Source organism: Melitaea cinxia, chromosome 7, assembly GCF_905220565.1.
Source record: "Melitaea cinxia chromosome 7, ilMelCinx1.1, whole genome shotgun sequence".
Lineage (NCBI taxonomy): Eukaryota > Metazoa > Arthropoda > Insecta > Lepidoptera > Nymphalidae > Melitaea > Melitaea cinxia.
In genome coordinates, this window is record NC_059400.1 from 9532852 (window position 1) to 9551971 (window position 19120).

Below are 19120 nucleotides of genomic sequence, written 5' to 3' on the forward strand. Positions count from 1 at the left end.
GAAGGTTCACGCTCAGTCGGTGATATACAATCTAGGCAGGGAAATGCTAATTATTTCTGGGCTTTATTGTACCCTCATAAAAAAATCTTATCTTGTCAGGGTAAGGATTTAATTACGGAAACATATTTAAGTAGTTTTTTTTTTATTAGGTACTTATATATTAAAAATAAACGTAGGAGTCAACAATAACGATCAGATAATTATATTAAACAGGTGGAAATTAGTAAATTACTGAAATATTAAATAAAATATAAATGATAACAATGGTGTATCACACGTGGCACAATACAAATATTTAATTATATTGTGTACGTATGCGTTATAATAAGAGAATTTCAAAAGTAATTTCGATACACTTCGCTAACAAAGAGAAGCAACGTCTAAAACGGTAATATTATTAGAATGGAACACAAAAAAGTTATATTAGCGAGGTCGTTCGATACGCTGTCTGCACCGTCATAGTAGGTATAGACGGTTGCAAGGAAACCCAGGTCTCTGGGGGCATTATCTTATATCAGTTACTGTTTTAAGACAAGGGTGATCCTGCACATGCGCTCTAGTCGTCATTGATTTTTCTCACTTTGACAGTTCTGTCGATGTTTTGAGCTACCACCCGCGTATTGAAAACAAAGTAAACAAAAAATATGGCTTTAGACTTTTCTGCTACGTATAAGTTATTAGTTCTGGGTGATTCGAATGTTGGAAAAACTTGTATTGTGCACAGATATTGTGATGAAAGATATTACGATATATACATATCTACAATAGGTAAGTCAAATATTTTACAGTTATTTTTATGAGTATTTGTCATCAGCTGAGGCTGTTTTATTTATATTTCTGATTTAAAATTTTAAATTAAAGTCTTGTGTAAACAAAGGTGTGCGATTGTCTGAATAGTTTTATGTTTATTTTACCGAACAAAAGAGGAAATGAAACTTATTTACAGAACAAATATTGAACCAGTTCTAAAATTAACTGTAAAGCATTTCTTTTTATAATAAATACATACATATAATTCATACATAGTCTTTTTGTTTATATTATATATATTATATACTTATATGATATTTTATTTTATATTATTCGATAAAATATTTTTCAAATATGTGATGAGATAATTTAAATATGGTGGATAATATGATGGATAGAACGAATTATTGAAGAAATAAAACCATTATTTCAATTCTAGATCCAAACAAATTAAATGAATACAAAAAATAAATTGTATATGCTATTTGTTTTATTTATTTACCTAATATTCAATAATAATATTAAATAATATGTATACAATATTTTACAGGCATAGACTTCAAACAAAAAATAATAAATCTGGATGGAGTTCCCATCAAACTTCAAATATGGGATACAGCTGGCCAAGAAAGATTTCGAACTTTAACTACAGCTTACTATAGAGGCGCCATGGGAATTATACTCATGTATGATATTACTAATTTGGAATCATTTAACCATTTGTCATACTGGTTAAGAAACATTCAAGAAGTGAGTATAGAATTTACCATTGTCCAAAAACAATTAAATCCAAAAAAAATTTTGCAAAGATTTTACTTTTGATGTTTATAAGAAAATTACTTAATTCTTTCTTCTTGTTTCTTATATAAGCAACAGTAACACTAAAATATTCAACATTTTTTTCTTACAGTATGCTTCTCCAGATGTTATCAAAGTTCTAGTTGGCAATAAATGTGACGTGCACGAAAACCATCGCGCCGTGCCCAAGGAAAGGGGTCAAAAGGTATTTTCGTTTTAATTATTATTATTATCAAACTGCTTCTACATACTTCGTACGGGAACAATAAAAATACATAGAAAAATAAAAACAAGAGAGAAAAAGAAATGAATATAAGAACGAGAGGATTGATGTTTACTATTGGTAGTTAAAAAAATAGTAACATAAAAAGATTTATATTTTTGTTGTTAATCGAAATTTATTGTGTTTAAATTGTAATTTTAGTAATGTAAACGTTATCATATAAAATTCTGGAATTTTCAGATTGCTGATGATTTCGAAATGCCATTCTTCGAAGTATCTTGTAAAAGCAATATTAACATCGAGGAAGCATTTGTGACTTTAGCCAGAAAAATACGAGAGTACCGAGAAACTAAGGTAGGTATAATTATTACGATATATATTAAAAATACTAAGATGGCTCACGACCAGAGATGACTCTTTGGTTTTGTAAAATCTAAAAAAAAGGTTCTTTAATAGAAAATAAAATAAATCCCGATTAAATTGTTTGTCCAGATAGGATATTTTATGTGTGGTCGATTAAAATTTCTCAAGCACGATATTATGTTACCGGATGGTATTGTCCTTCGGTGGGTAGGTACATCCTAAGCGCCGCCGTTTGGGTACAAAAACGTGTAATTCGATACAGAGTAGCGGAACATGGGTACTTTTATGAAGTCTTTGTTTTTTAATTTGTCGGTAATTAAAATAATAAGTCCAAGGTTTTAAATTTTTATCGATCAAGGCGCTAATTATTCAAAACTTATAGATATTATTTAAACCTTTTTGATTCTTTGTGGTTATTTTATCCAATATTTTAGAGGAATATACCTAATACCTAGGAATAAACCGTGTCATAAGAAGTTTTAAATTAAAATTGTTATTATACATTTCTTAAAATTACATTTTTGTTAAATTACAGGCTGACGCATTCGAGCTGAAGGAAAGAGACAACGTGATAAAACCATCTGAATCCGAAACAGACGTGTCAAAATGTAGTTGTTAGCCTAATATATTTCTTACAATTTGATAAATTAATTCATATAGCAACAGACTTCAACGTTTTATACCGAAGAAAACCAGTCTGTTGCAACTTTAACTTGGATCAAAAAAAAAGTATTCATGTCGAAAATAGTTGAGAGATAGATTTTCTAGTATAAAAATTTGCTAATAACATATTATATTAACGTAAAAAGGGTTTTTATAGTGAAATATTAAAAGTAGATTAATTTCAATATTGTAGATGTGATAATTAATTGTGAGCCAGAATTTCAAAACAAATTGAGAACTTTAGTAAATGTCAATTTCTCATAAATTTTTAGTATTATAAAAACGTGAGATTGTTATAAATTTGCTTCTTGGATGCGGTGCATTTTATATAATATGTATATATTATAAGTAAATACTCAAATAATATAATTTCAAATACTTTGTGATATTTGCCTGTGTTGCTTACCGCACAAATTGTTTTCCTACTAATAAAACATGGAAACGTTAGATTTACCACATATAAGCTGGACATTAATATCGAGAAATCACTAATTAGAACTCGACATCTTCGATATAGGTACAAGAATATGTAGGATTTTTTGAAATTTCATCCGAATTGTGAAGAAAATTAGAAGATCTCAAATTTTTTATTAGTAATAGTAGGTAGTTTAGCGGTTTGCAGTTTGTAGCGGTAGTTTTTTCTAATAACATTTTTTTTTAAACTAGACCTCTTGTTGTTCTGCATTCAAGCATCTGACCGGAAAAATTATACACGTATATTACGAGCATATTTATATTAATTTTTACTATACATATTATATTGTAGGGAACTGTTTACTGTGAAGTTTGTTTGTCGTCTTTTGTAAAATATTCAGTTATGTAAATTAAGTAGGTACCCACTTCCACAAAGTTACTAACATAACGATGAAGTACATTTATTATCCTTATAAAAATACGTCAAATAAAAAATATATATATGTATACTTCAAAATGTTTCAGATATTCAATAATATTAAGTAATTAGTTTTGCAATTTTGGCTCTAAATAGACTGTTTGCACGCTTTATGCATAATATCTTTGTGCTCTTTGCGTGTATAACCTGTCGCAATTTAATACTCTTGGTTAGTAATCAATTAATATTTAGAAAGTATTATTAGTGGTAAAGATATTTGATCGACGTATATTTCTCAATTTTGAAGAAAAAAAAGACGAAAAATTTTTAACTTTCGACGATACAAAAAAAAATCTTTTCTTGACTAAATGCAGTTAAGTTGCGATTTGGAATATTAATTAAAAATACTCTTTAAATTGAAAATATAGGTAGATTATTCATATAAGTAAAAGAAAAAAAATTTTGAAAATCTCATATCGGGGAAAAAGCCTTAAATGTATGGGCTTAAATACTTATAAATATTATATAGGTACCACTCATGCAGCTTACGCGACAATGTTTACCGAATTAAGGACTCAAAAATAAGCACACTTTACGAATTTAATTATCTTACTAAAAAAGTTTTAAACTTCTAAAAGTAGAACGAAATGTTACAGTATTGTATGGGCAAAGTTATACATAATGTGATAGCATTGCGGATGAATTTGTGCATTTAGATTTATGAAAGAATAAATCATTCATTCATAAACGGATTTTGTTCATTTTCCAACCATTATGGGTTATTTCAATAAGTACAGATTATCCATAAAATTAATTTATATATAAAAAAAATTGTTTAAAAAATATATTAATTTAAGGACATCGTGTATGTAACTTTTGTAGATTTTTTTTTGTGATTCAAATTATAAACTTAATAAATACAACACATTTTGACATTCAGTTTCCTTTCAGTCTTCCATGCATTATTTTCAAAAAATAAAACTATAAAAATGTTTTTATATCAAGCCACAAATAAGAAACAAGACATTTAGTCATATTCATATCATCTTACACACCCACATATATATATATATATATATATATATATATATATATATATATATATATATATATATATATATATATATATATATATATATATACACACAATAGATAAATGTATAAGATCCTTATCGATACACCAGTTAGGGGTCGTCAATTAATCACGTGTTGTTTTTTCAACTTTTACTCCCCATCCCCCTGGTAATGTTTGGTGAGGTTCTACCAATATTCAAAAATCACGTGTGTTTTCAGCAAAGTAAATTGAAAGAATAATAATTTCAGAATATTATCTATACACTAGTTGACTCGGCAAACGTTGTCTTGCCGCTAAACGCTATTTAAAAATAGGGGTTGGTGGTAGAAGGGTGAAAATTTAGGGTTGTATGTATTTTTCAACGCCCAATCATAATAAAATAAAAAATAAATAATTTATCTAAAAATTAAAAAATATATATTTAGGTGTGGACTACCCTTAACATTTAGGGGGATGAAAAATAGATGTTGTTCGATTCTCAGACCTACTCGATATGCACACAAAATTTCATGAGAATCGGTCAAGCCGTTTCGGAGGAGTTCAACTACAAACACCGCGACACGAGAATTTTATATATTAGACTAGCGACCCGCCCTGGCCTAGCACGGGTGCAATGCTGTTACTAAATATACCCGGACTTGCGTTGAGGAAATAAAGGTTCACTTTTCGTTCCAAAAAGCCAAAAATATAGTTTTTAGAATTTTTGTCTGTTTGTCTGTATGTATGTCCGGGATAAAATCAATAAGTACTGCATGGATTTACTTCAAATTTGGCACAAATATTATTAAGAAGTCGGGTCAACATATAGGATACATATTATCACACTATCATCTACGGGGAACGAGCAATGCACCTTTATTTCTTCAACGCATTCTGTAACAACGTGTAATCTAACGACGCATATTTGAATGTTGTTGTTATTATGTTATTAACCATGCTATAAGCTAGCTTCACACTATAAATAAAGACATTCTGTAGTAGTTTTAAATACAGGTATTATTTGATTAATCTTTGAAAAATTAAGCATCGCGGTACAAATAACTGTATAATAACTAACATATAATAAATACTAGAAATCAGGCATCAATATTGTAGGATGTTTGTTAGATGTTACTTTGGTGTAGAAATCGCGCGTTCGACGAAAATAAGTACACTCTTTAATTTTTTAATTCTTTTTCTTTCCCTTTTTAAAGCCTCACACGATTAATGGATGAGCCCTTATAATTTAATCATAAGCATAATGGTATACCTTGTTCTAATTTAGGTATTATTTTATTATTAAATGGAGAGGCCTATGCCTAGAAGTGGAACGTTACAGGCTGAATACGATGCGAACTATATTAAACCCCACTAAAACGTCCGAAGAAAAATAAACAGCATTCGCATGGACGCAGTAACGCAGTAAAACATTTCGATACGTCATAATATACATATACAATTACACGTCCAAATGTATGGATATAGATATTTCTTTTCAGCGAGAGGACAGTCCTTTAATTGCTGTTCGATTCAACTAATGTTCTAGCTTTAGTGTATAATAAAATCTGCTAAATGTGTCATCTTTATCAAAAAAATAGTGGACAAAGTACTGAAAACGGCTTGATATACCTTAGTTGAGGTTTTTCTGGTAATGTTACATTATTTGTATGTAATAAAATTGTGTTTGTTACGTATAGATGAGGAGTATTTAAACATGTGAAAAAAATTGCAAGTTTTATTTACACATGAATAAACTGAGTATGTTTTTTGTTGAATTTCAATCCATTGTTTCAAAAAGAAACGAAACTCATGTACGACAAGAAAGAACAGCAAGCGAAAAATTGATACCATAAGTATTTTCCGCACCCTTTTACTTATACGAGAAATAACAAATATAGGCATAATTTAAATACAAAACTTTATATTCATTCATAGCAATTATGAAAAAAATGTTTAATTTCAGGTCTAAAATGAACCAAAAATAAAAAATGTGTAGTGGTTATGCTTCTTTGATACCCATAATTCTTTAAGGTTAAACATATAAAAAAAAAAGTAAAGCATTTACAATATCAGCGAAGTAAATCAGATTACATCATATTAGTATACATTCAAAATAATAGGTATGTTTCATTACATCTCTGAAAATACACATTATAACAAGTGTTATAATTATTTTTTTACCTATATATAACAAGAAAAGTGTTTTCTACATAAAATTAAATCAATTTATTATAAATTTCATCTTATATAAGGCTCTTAAAAATATTACGATACACTACAACATTGTTAAATTATTCCTGTTTATCGGGTAGTCATGAAAAATTCATTGCTTAAAATTAATAAACACCACTTATCAAATAAATAAAATAAACAATATAATTTGACTAATAAACCCAAATTTAAAAATTTATTTCACATTACAGCCTTCCTAATTAGCTTTCAGTTTTTTTTTTTTATAATAAAATTGTTTAATAATTTCATTTTCCATTAAAGATTCAACATTTTTTTCCTTTTAGATCGTATCGGAATTATTGATTGTGGTTCAGTTTTGATAGGTTCTTGTTTAATTTCGTTCAATCGATTTATAGTTATTTCATTAGAAATTATTTCTTGGGAAACTGGTTCTTGTTTTATAACTTTCTTACAATCAGTATTTGCTTCCCTGGAATAATTAAAATTATTTATATTATATCATCACTAGTCTAGATTGTTTACTACAATCTTATAGCTTGTTTACTCATAGAACTAGCAAGAGGCCCAAGTTGAATCGTTTCCAAAAATATTTTTTTTGGATATAAGTTTTAATATTTAATTTATTATATATATATTTAAAATTATATGCGCTATAAAAGTTCTATGGTATTATGAAATAGTAATTTAAAGCATACTTTTAAAATTAAACAAAACAAAGAAGACGTTAAAAAAAAAAACTTACAAGACATTTCTTGAAACATTTACTGTTCTTTCCAAAACACTATTTGGAATCATCATGTCACCAAAATTACTGTTATATGTTGAATGCTTTTCCATATGAATCTCATCTTTATAGGGTGGCAGAGAAGCTGTAATTATAAAACATTACATTTATTATTCTATTGATAAATAATAAGTAATCAAACTCTACTTTTAACATTGACAAGTGTGTTATTTGAAGAGTTTCAAGTTTATTCTTTCAGATATGTAAGAATAGAATGAATTATACAATAATAGTAGTTTATGCAAAAGTCATATAATGGAGGGTATTAAAACACGAGTGTGAGTTTATGAAACGAGCGCAGCGAGTTTCATAATAGTAACGAGTGTTTTAATACCCGTGTTATATGCAGTTGCATACACTACTTTATCTTCACTAATGCAATTAATCAAACAACAAGAGTAAAAGCTGACAATAGTTTATTTATAATAATTGTTCAAATTTTGGATGGTACAATTCTGAAAGTTAATGTTAATTTTCATATAATTTTCTAGATTTTTCTGGCAAAAGATTGTGAGTTAATTTTGTTGCCAATTCTAGAATATCCAGAGGCGTACAAATATCATCGTCGCTATCCATTTTTAACTTTTAATTTATTAAATTAAATTCACGCGTACGTGTATTGTCACAGTGATTTTGCCGCCATTAAAATCTAACCAATGAGAGCGCAGCTGCGCGCATGCGCGCGATGTTATAATGAGATTTTACGATATCGATGTGGATATTATACCATCATGTGAAATTGCTTAAATTGAGTGTTTTGTTGTCTGCGCTATAACAGTAGTAATTATAAGTCAAGTATTGGAAACATAAGTAGAATGTTACAACATTAGTGTAGATAAATTTATTTATTTTATTATAAACACTGTTTCTTTAGTTATAGTGGAACAAAATTTCTTTTAGATGCTTTATCAAAATTCATTAAATAGTAAAGTAATTATTTAACGAATTTTGATAAAATTATATTTTAACAAGTATATTGATTGCATCTAAAACGATTTTTGAATGATACTATGGTTGATTTTAAAAGCTAACACACCTAGTTGCAATTGTCTCAAATAAAATACATTAAAGTACAGGTTATTTATTTTAATGAATTTTTTTATTACTTTTTAAGTATTTTTTTTTATAGAACAATCAACGCTTCTATACTTACTGTAACGTATTTTGCCTCCGAGTGATTTGTATTGACCAATTTCTTTCTCTTTCTTTTTTAATACTTCACGTAACTCTTGTTCGCTGCATCTTAAATCCTTGATAGTTTTGAGAAGTTTAAGAGTAACTTCTTGGAAAAACTGTGAAACAAAAATATACAAGGAGGTAAGTTTTAAACCTTGACAAGTCAAGTTTTTTATTGTATGTATTTTTTTATTGCAAAGTTTGAAAGTAACCTTTGTTATATGGGCTATTTTTTATAATAGGAACTAACTTAAAAAAAATTGTTGAGAAAAAGATTGTAAACATATCATCTCTTTTGCCCTAAGGTAGAGATTGCTCTTAAGCAATAAGGCCGCCTTTTGTACATTTTTTTTTCTCCAAATTATTGTTAATGTTGCTTACTTATTTTATTTGTTTGGTGTACAATAAAGTGTAAAATAAATAATAAATAAATCTCAGAAGACATTTGAAAAATTTTGTTAAACAAATTTAGGAATTGTAGTCACAGTTGAAAATTATCTTATTAGAGACTGCAATCCGGAAAAAAGGATCCCATAATCGGCGGATCCGGGATTATTATACATATTCATAATTAGTTGCAAATTTGCCGGATCCAATGACTGGATCTAGTAAATCCGGAGTTTAGCATGATGCCGCATAATACGCTTTAGTGCTGTAATTGCAAAACTACCTAAGCCACAGTGACTATGGCAAGGGAAAAAAGTTGGGAAGTTAATCAATTTGACCAGCTCTGGCCGTATGAGACTGGATTGCAATCTCAAATAGCTAAATTGTAATTTATTTATATTAAAAAAAAATATACTATATATCTAAAAAAACGAATGATTAAGACGACACGACTGAAGTGAAACTTATGAAATGTAACTCTCTCTTTCTATCTTCACTAACTTATATCTCCCTCTCATTTTCCGTTCGCCTCGAATGAGCACACTTTTTGTAACGGTCTTGTCACCTATTCACCAGCTTACTCCGTAAGTCAAGTATATGTAAAGAAGTTTTAATTCAAAAAGTAAACAACTTACCAACTCCGCGGACCCTTCTTTTAGTTTTATTTGTAGATGTAATGGGTAAATATAGACTCTAATCATATGTACATTCAGAAGTGAGTCCTTGTGTGATACATGCAAAGTTTTAAGGTCATTTGGACTTAAAAGCATTTGTGTTCCCTTTTCGATGAGCTCATTGGCATTTATTTCTAAGCCAAAATTACTTTCCTGAAATGGTATAAAATTTTATATTAGCGATTTTATTGCAGACCAGATGCTAGGTTTGTGTAAAATATGTTAACTTAACTGAGTATATTTCTTAAAATTTTAATTTTTGTACATTTTTATTTTTGCAATATGAAAAATAAAATTTTATGTTTTTATAATACAAATAACAACATTTAATAGGGAAGAATTGAACATTAATATAAATGTAGCTTCAATTGTTTCTTATGTTGTTGTAATTATTTACTGTAGTTAATTGCTTCTGTTAGAACACATATAACAAGAAAGCGTTTTTATACATATCGACACCTGATATGGAGAACATTGTAACAAATGAAACAAATGTTTTCTAACTATACCTTCAAAATACTGACTGGAAAAAAGGATGTCTTTAAATCTGGGAACCATATTTATACTACTACTGTAATGATTTTTAAATACAAAAAAACTTTGTACTTCAAGATAATACAGATTTCTGGTAAAAAATTTTTTGTATCACTAGGTCGGCAAACAAGCGTATGGCTCACCTGATGGTAAGAGATTACCGTAGCCTATAGACGCCTGCAACACCAGAAGCATCGCAAGCGCGTTGCCAACCCAATCCCCAATCCAGAAGAAGCTCTGGTCACCTTACTCACCAACAGAAACACAATACTGCTTGAAAGCAGTATTATTTAGCTGTGATCTTCTGTAAGGTCGAGGTACGAAATAAGGACGCTCCGAGAAGCCTGTGAACGCCCCAGGAGGCTTCTGAGCTTCTGGAAGGAGCTGGGCTGGCTGAATTAGCCAGCCCTCTTTTCACGCATAACAGACCACCTTTGTGTCTAAATGCAGAAAACCGAGCCCACAACAATACAATACAATACAAGGTCGAGGTACTACCCCAGTCGGGCTCCTCCGTATTTTGAGCAGGAAATTCCTGCTGTGCCCTACCTCAATTAAGTAATTGTTCTTCATTTCAGGTGTCGATATGTTTATTCAAACTAGAAATATAGCCAAAATATTAAAAATATTAAGTAAGTAGTTATTGAAAATTATATATCTTATGTCTTGACTATTATTGATATTCATGGCATGAGTGTTATTGTGTATTAAAACTGTTCTCTTAAAAGCCTTTATCCAGTTTTTTAATTGAGAGCAACTCTCAATACTTTAAAAATAAATGTTAGAAACAGGCAGATGTTAACATTAAATGTTTTGTTATAGCCACGGTTTGATAGAAGTGGGTTGGTTAATTAGACATATAATTACCTTAAGACAATTAAGAAACTCGTCTTCACCATAAGAAGCTTCCCATATTTTTATGAAGTCGGTGATTAGAATACGATAACTACATTTTTTAGAAAATTGTAGGACATATGATGGCAAATTAGGTAATTCTTTCCACATTAGTTTATCTGCCAATTGTTTCCTTATAAAAAATACAAAAGCATGTGTTGTATTCTGTATAAGTTAATATTTTTAGTTTAATAATTTCATTAATTACTTCATAATATACATTTAAAAAAAATAATTACTATTGGTCTATTGCACAGAGTATTAATACTATTACAATGTATTCTGTTGTATTAATGTAAACAAGATGTAACTAGTAACAAAATAATAATGTTATTTTTTCCACAGATACATAATTTACATCAAATGAGACAAATGACAATTGACAATAACCACTAGGAATGTCAAAAATAATCGTTATTTTTTTTATAGAAGCTTTTTTTTTTTTTGGCGCGAATTGATGGTTGACACACGTATTAGAGAGATTGTTGTCGCTTAATTTATTTTTATTAGGATTTATTGTAAATTTTTTAGTTAAAATAGTGGGTAATTAGTTGTATTAGTTTCTAGTAACATTTGTAAGTCCTGGTAAGTGCTTTTTTTTTGTATTTTAACTAGAATAATCAAATTATTTTTTTCTAACTAATTTTTTTTTTCTTTCTTTTAATTATAATGGACCTAGACAGACCTCCGGATCCACCGGACCCTGGTGATCCTCAGAGTTCTCGAAAACGTCTAGCAGCCAATGATCTGTCCACTAATCCCTCTCCAAAAATAACTATAAGCGATCCTACAGCCGCTATTCCCTCTATACAGACCGTTTATGTTCACCCCTCTTTTTCCGAAGCTCCTAAGAGCTACGCAGAGGACGACAAAGGTCCTTTCATAGTCCATGTCTCACGAGAAGTCTCAGACCCAGCCTCAGGAACTACGATCCGAGCCATTAAATTTGGTCAGTTCTTACATACAAATAAAATTAAATCCGTTGTTAATGACGGCGTTAAGAACGTTGGACGAAATAAAATTTCTGTACAATTTACTTCTGCAGAAGCAGCCAACTCTTTTTTATCTAATCCGGTTCTCGACTTGTGTAAATATAAAACTACTGTACCGACATACAACATCACTAGAATCGGCTTGGTTAAAGGCGTACCAGTAGACTGGTCTATGCAGGAACTAGTTGAGTCCTTGGAGCTTCCCTCCGGTTGTGGACATGTCATGAAGGCCCGACGTCTAAATAGAAAAACAATAAGCGAAGGTACTGTTACTTGGGTACCTACTCAATCTGTTGTCCTGACTTTCAGGGGGCAAATGCTCCCAGAAAAAATATATTCCTACCATACATCCCTCCCCGTGGAAATTTATAAGTTCCCGACAATCCAATGTCTCAGCTGCTGTCGTTATGGTCACATAAAAACTCAGTGTAGGTCAAAGCCTAGATGCTATAAATGTGCGCAGCCTCATACTGGTGAGTCATGTGAGGTTTCTGAAGATAATGCGACATGTTTACACTGTTCAGGCAAACATTTTACTATCAATAAGTCCTGTCCAGAGTTTTCTCGTCAGCAATCCATCAAGGTCATCATGGCACAGGAGAGCATTTCATACTTGGAAGCATCCTCCCGTATCCCCCCTTCCACTAGATCCTATGCAGAAGTAGCCAAAGAAATGTTTTCTCAAATCAAATACTCCCCCTCTATCCCCCAAAGGACCAGTCCTACTCCACCTATTGTACCTACCTCTTCACCTTACCATTCATATAAAAAAACAGATTCCCGAACTCCTCGTCCCCGACCTGCTTTGGGAAAAGGGTTCAACAAACAGGCTCATGATTCTATTATTTCTAATTGCCCCACTTCCCAACCCAACGGCTGCGCCCTTATCTCAAATAAGGATCCCTCCTCTCCTACTCTTAATCTCAATCTTTTACAAAGTCTCACCCAAATTTTCATTTCCATTGCCACTAAGTATACTGACTCGACAATACCGACCAACGTTGCCTCTCATTTATCCTATATTTTAGATTCCCTTACCAATGGCTCAAATCAACTTTCTTCAATGGAATAGCCAAAGCCTACGTCCTAAACTACATGAACTCCTTTTATTAATTAATCTTCATAAACCCATCATTATTGCCATCGCTGAAACATGGTTGGTTCCAGGTTCCCGGTTCCGGGTTCCAGGTTTCACCTGTTTGAGGGATGACAGAAATGATGGGTATGCGGGTAGTGCCATTCTTGTCCGGCACTCCACTCCCTTCTTCCAAATCCCTCTTCCCTCCCTCAGTCCTAATTTAAATGCCGTTGCCATTAGAGCCTTCAACATTTCTTTCCTATCTCTGTATATCCCTCATCCTCGCTGTTCTCTTGGCCCGGAATTACGATCCATATTCTCTTCCCTCCCTAGTCCTATCATTATCATGGGAGATTTCAACACTCACCACACTTTGTGGGGTTGCCATTCTTGTGATGGGTTTGCCCAGGTGTTACTGGACATTGTTGACGATGTAAACCTTTGCATACTCAATGATGGATCGCCGACACGCAGGGTTTGCCCTAATCAGAATGCCATGTCTGCTGTTGATCTGTCCCTATCCTCTAATGCTCTTTCTTCCCGAATTTCCTGGAAGACTCTATCATCTACCTACGGCAGCGATCATTATCCTATCCTTCTCTCTCTCATTCTAAGTTCCCCACCACTTTCCACTACAGTCCCTTCCCTTAAAAAGTATAAACTCCACAATCCAGACTGGCATTCTTATGCCGCATCTGTTGATAGCATGTTAGATTGTCTTCCGGATTTTGTAGATGATAAAAATATCTTTTTTTATTACAACCATTTCTATAATGCTCTCATTTCTTCAGCTGACAAATATTTTAACAAAATTAATTTTAATAAAAAAATTTACTACCCTTCCACTCCCTGGTGGGATGAGGAATGTAGCTTTTTGATAAGGGAAAGAACAGAAGCAGAACAAGCGTACACACTATCTATGACTGTTGAAAATTTCATCAAATATCGTCATATCGAGGCAAAGTGTAAAAAGCTTTTCCGTAAGAAGAAAAAAAGTAGCTGGATTAAGTTCTGTGAGTCCCTTTCCCCCAGATCTCCCGCACATATAGTTTGGTTGAATCTTAAGAAATTTCGTCGATCCATTAATTGCGCTAATCCCACATCCAATGATCCAGTGGCATGGCTTAACGATTTCACAGACAAACTCGCCCCTCCTTATGTTCCTTTCAAGGACAGCTTTCCAACTCCCATAATTCCGTCTGTTTCTAATACTATGGACGCACCATTTTCTTTCGCTGAATTAGAATGCGCATTGAACGGCCTTAAAGACTCTACTCCCGGGGAAGATGGTGTTCCCTATTCATTCGTATTAAATTTAAATGATAAAGCTAAACAAAATTTTCTGAATATCATTAATGCTTGTTTCACGACAGGAATCGTCCCGCAACCTTGGAAGTCACAAATAATTATTCCAATTCTGAAACCAGGCAAAGACCCACTAAATTCTAATTCATATAGACCCATTGCTTTATCATCCACTTTGTGCAAAATTACTGAACATCTTATCAAAAATCGACTGGAATGGATAGTGGAAAGCAGAAAAATTCTCTCGCCCTTTCAATTTGGCTTTAGAAAGGGTTTGAGTACCATAGATAGTTTGAGTATTCTATCAACAGACATTCGAACTGCTTTTGCAAAAGGTGAGTTCCTGGTAGGTATTTTTCTTGACATCACTTCTGCATATGACAATGTACTTCTTCCGGTGCTCAGGCAGAAAATGCTACAACTGAGTATTCCTCCGAGGATAGTGCATTTCATTTACAACCTGTTGTCTTGCAGAACCATAGTGGTTAAACACCAAAACCACTCTTTTCTCCCCAGACTTGTCTGGAAAGGTCTACCCCAGGGCTCAGTCCTTAGTCCTCTGCTGTACAGCATTTACACTCACGATCTTGAACTGTCTGTTAATAGCTTTTGTAATATCCTTCAATACGCGGACGATATTGTCCTGTATCGTAGATCAAATTCCCAGGATGATACTACTTTTCGGCTTAATTCTGCTTTGCACTATCTTGACCAGTGGCTTTCAAACCATGGCTTATCCCTTTCCGTCCCTAAAAGCCACGGAGTTGTGTTCACAAAAAAGAGGAATATCCCGTCCTTTAATTTGTATATTAGGGGTCAAAGCATTCACTTCACGGATAAGGTCAAATTCTTAGGCATTGTTCTCGATTTCAGACTGAGCGGATTTTCTCATGTAGACTACATTATTAAAAAATGCGAAAGAAATATTAATACCCTTAGAGCAGTATCAGGTGTTTGGTGGGGTGCCCACCCTTACACTTTAAAATTAATTTACAATGCAATAGTACGAAGTCATCTAGATTATGGAACATTTATCTTAGACCCCTTTAACAAGAGTGACTCAGAAAAGTTAAATAGAATTCAATATAAATGTCTAAGAATTATTGTTGGTGCAATGAAATCTACACCAACACATGCCTTACAAGTAGAGTGCGTTGACCCTCCTTTACATCTCAGAAGGAAATATCTGTGCGATCGTTATGTCATTAAAACTCTCCAAATTTCTTCCCATCCCTTATGGTCTCGACTAAACGAGCTTTCCCTTCTTTGCTCCAATAGTATGAGAATCCTCCCATCTTGCCTATTAGACAGCTTTCTTAAATTCACCAGATTACCCCATCCTCTAGCATCATATCCCTCTAACCCTATTTTTAATACTCCCTATCAAGCTTTAGTATATCCCCCTCCCGTCATCACAGATCTTGGTCTAGTTAAAGGTGCATCCGATACAAAAACAAAGTTTCAAGAAAAGACTTATCAAAATTGGTCAGACTATCTTCACATCTATACAGATGCATCCAAGCTCTCCCCAGATAGTTGTGTTGGTGCTGCCTGCTGGATTCCTAAATATAAAATTGTCCTACAATTCAAATGTCCTCCTCATTCGTCAGTATTCACAGGAGAAGCTGTGGCACTGTTGGAGGCAATTTTATTTACACTTTCTCATAATATTCCAAAATCTGTAATTTTTAGTGACTCACTAAGTTGCCTGTTAGCGATTAAAGCTAACCCGTTTCGTAGTAAATTAAGAATTTCTATCGTTTTAAAGATAAGGGAGGCTTTACTCTCATGCTATCATAAAGGCTTAGAAGTTTTACTGGTATGGATCCCTGGCCATTCTGGTATTCCAGGTAATGAGACTGCAGACTCTTGTGCCAAGTCAGCGGTTCAACTTGGCTCATTAGAACATTTTTGTAACTCAAGTCAAGACCTGCGATCGTTGGCGAAAACTCATCTGGACAAATCCTGGACTTCATCATGGGTTGAGTCAACATCGGTTAAGGGAAAACACTACTCTGTCATTCAGCCTAATATTCCAAGGCGCCCTTGGTTTTTTCTTCATAGACATGCCGACCGCTGGGTAACATCAACAATTTGTCGCTTGCGCCTTGGTCACTCATGTACTCCAGTGCATTTAGCAAAAATTAGGGTGCGTGATCACTCACTGTGCGAATGTGGCCTCGACGAAGGTTCAGCATCCCATATCCTTTTCAACTGTCCCAAACTCCTTTACCCTATTTATGATGTCCTTCCCCCTGAAATCCCCCGTCCTGTAAATATTGTTTGCTTATTGATGCTTGTATTTAGTCCCCATTGTACATTCTTGTGTAGATATATCAAACGTAATAGAATTAAATTGTAAATAAATTAGGTGATTGTTCTATTATTTAATTGTTTATAGTGTAGATGTAAATAAATTATTAATAATATTCTTGTTTATGTATATAGTATATTTAGTGCTTGTGTTGTTTTAGGTTCATAGTTTGATATATAATACCTACTATTTTGGCAGTCTTCAAAATTCTACTGAGGTTGCTACCTCTAATTCACCGACCAATCTCCGTCGTGTCTTCTCCATCTTACGTGACATTGGCGAAATCATCTGTGCTATTCGGCACTAGTGAAAGCCATTAATTCTAAATTCATTCATTTTTTTATAGAATCTGGAATCGATTTTTAATAATCAGTTATCGAAATCTTAAGAATCGACTTCGAACATCTCGTTTATATTAAATACCGTTTATTTTCAACCGTAAATTGTAATTCTTTTATGGAGAGCAGAGGTAAGGAGAATTATCTCATATGGGGAAATAGTTGAAAAAATTTTCAGCTGTATGGCTCAAAAATCTTCCACAATCGCGCTGGTACAAAGGGTATGTATGATATGAATGTAGCAATTATAGTTCAAAATTGGACCGAAGCAGCCCTTATATCACCAAAAGTGAAAAATACCTATGAAGTGAGGAATTATAGAGGACGTGAAGTATGCCGAGTTCGAAAAATATTTGATATATACATACATAATTTGGTATATCCATAATATAGTTACTGTGAGATAACTTTGAAAGTCAATAAAATTATAAAAAGCTTTTGCCAGTGAATACGAAGTGACAATTGTAATAAAAGTTGTAAACGCAAAAGTATTAACCATATGTATCTACCTCTCCTTATTCTTTAATTTTAGCGGTTTATTTGAAAATTACCCTCGTGCTACAGTGGCGTCTCCTAAATAAAGCAATTGGACGAACAGTTTCTGATATACAAAGACGGTGCTTTCTTCTACACTCCATAAATTAATTTTTAAGTAGAAATTATTTTGCCAATGTCACATCGCATGGAAAAGACATGAAGGAGATTTATTAACAGACTTCAAAAAAAAAAAAAAAAAAAACAATTTTCTCAATTCAATTGTATTTTTTTTTGTGTATGTTACCTCAGAACTTTTGACTGGATGTACATATTTTGATAATTTTTGTTTTAATCGAATGTTAGCGTGTGTCATGTAGTTTTATTTAAATTTGATTGGAATCAAACAAGTAATTTTCAAGTTATATCTAACATATTATTTACTTGACTATTTTTTCATCGACCTACGTTGTATTATATCGCATAATTTTTCAATGGATATTCCGATTTTGATGATTCTTGTTTTGATCGAAAGCTGATGCTTGTTTCGTAGTTCGATTTAAATTTGTTTGAGATCTGATGACTAGTTTTTGAGTAATCTTTGATAACACGCATTTACTTGACCATTTTCTCGTCTACTTACCTTGTATTATTTGTCGATGTAACTGAAATCGGTTTTTTTATTGTTTGTGAGCAAACACAATAACTGTAAAAAAGATAAAATAGATACTCGATGCTTTTGACATTTATTTGAATTCGCAAACAGTGCCATCTGTGTAACAAATAAAAAGACCAATTTAACTAAAAAATAAATAAATTTCTCATTGTTAAAAAAAAGTCATATTGAAAATTGCGAAAAATTTTCCTTTACACATTGTTTCACATTTTAAAAACTTTTAACACGTTTGAAGGCGTATTAACTTTTATATTTGCATTGAAATCATACATCACAGATGACGGAAAACAGAACAGACACACATTTTCTTACTGCTTACGTTATCACTCTCACATTTTTTCAACATGGACTTGATTTGATCCTTTTCAGTTGTGACAGTGTTTATCCTATATATATGAAAATAGCGCGGACGAAGAAGTATGAAATTTCATACACTTATAGTTTATATAGAGAAGCAGTGCAGAATACAAATATTTTTTAAAATGATGCTTAAAAATATATTAAATAGATAATAATAATAATAAAAAAACATTACACATACTACCGTGTATTTGACACACTCACGTATTTTATTTTTCTTTTGATTGCCAGTATGTAGTCAAATTGAAAATTAAAAAA

At 32.0% G+C, this 19120-nt stretch overlaps 2 protein-coding genes across 3 annotated transcripts; one reads left to right on the plus strand and one right to left on the minus strand.

Annotated features, from left to right (window-relative positions):
- Positions 1 to 348: 348 nt before the first annotated feature.
- On the plus strand, positions 349 to 2801 carry LOC123655334 (ras-related protein Rab-8A). Its single transcript, XM_045591145.1, has 5 exons — positions 349 to 768; positions 1301 to 1500; positions 1661 to 1753; positions 2012 to 2125; positions 2670 to 2801. Exons 1-5 carry the CDS (start codon positions 645 to 647, stop codon positions 2751 to 2753), a joined length of 615 nt encoding a protein of 204 aa, XP_045447101.1. The 5' UTR covers positions 349 to 644; the 3' UTR covers positions 2754 to 2801.
- A 3736-nt stretch (positions 2802 to 6537) lies between these two features.
- Positions 6538 to 11692, minus strand: LOC123655335. 2 transcript variants are annotated; one of them, XM_045591147.1, is made up of 6 exons: positions 11565 to 11692; positions 11299 to 11458; positions 9859 to 10050; positions 8814 to 8952; positions 7619 to 7745; positions 6538 to 7345 (listed from the first exon to the last, which is right to left on the minus strand). In XM_045591147.1, exons 2-6 carry the CDS (start codon positions 11434 to 11436, stop codon positions 7171 to 7173), a joined length of 771 nt encoding a protein of 256 aa, XP_045447103.1. In that variant the 5' UTR covers positions 11437 to 11458; positions 11565 to 11692; the 3' UTR covers positions 6538 to 7170. The 2 variants fall into 2 exon arrangements, with proteins under 2 accessions (XP_045447103.1, XP_045447102.1); XM_045591146.1 differs by having other exon boundaries at positions 11299 to 11692.
- Between the last annotated feature and the right edge of the window lie 7428 nt (positions 11693 to 19120).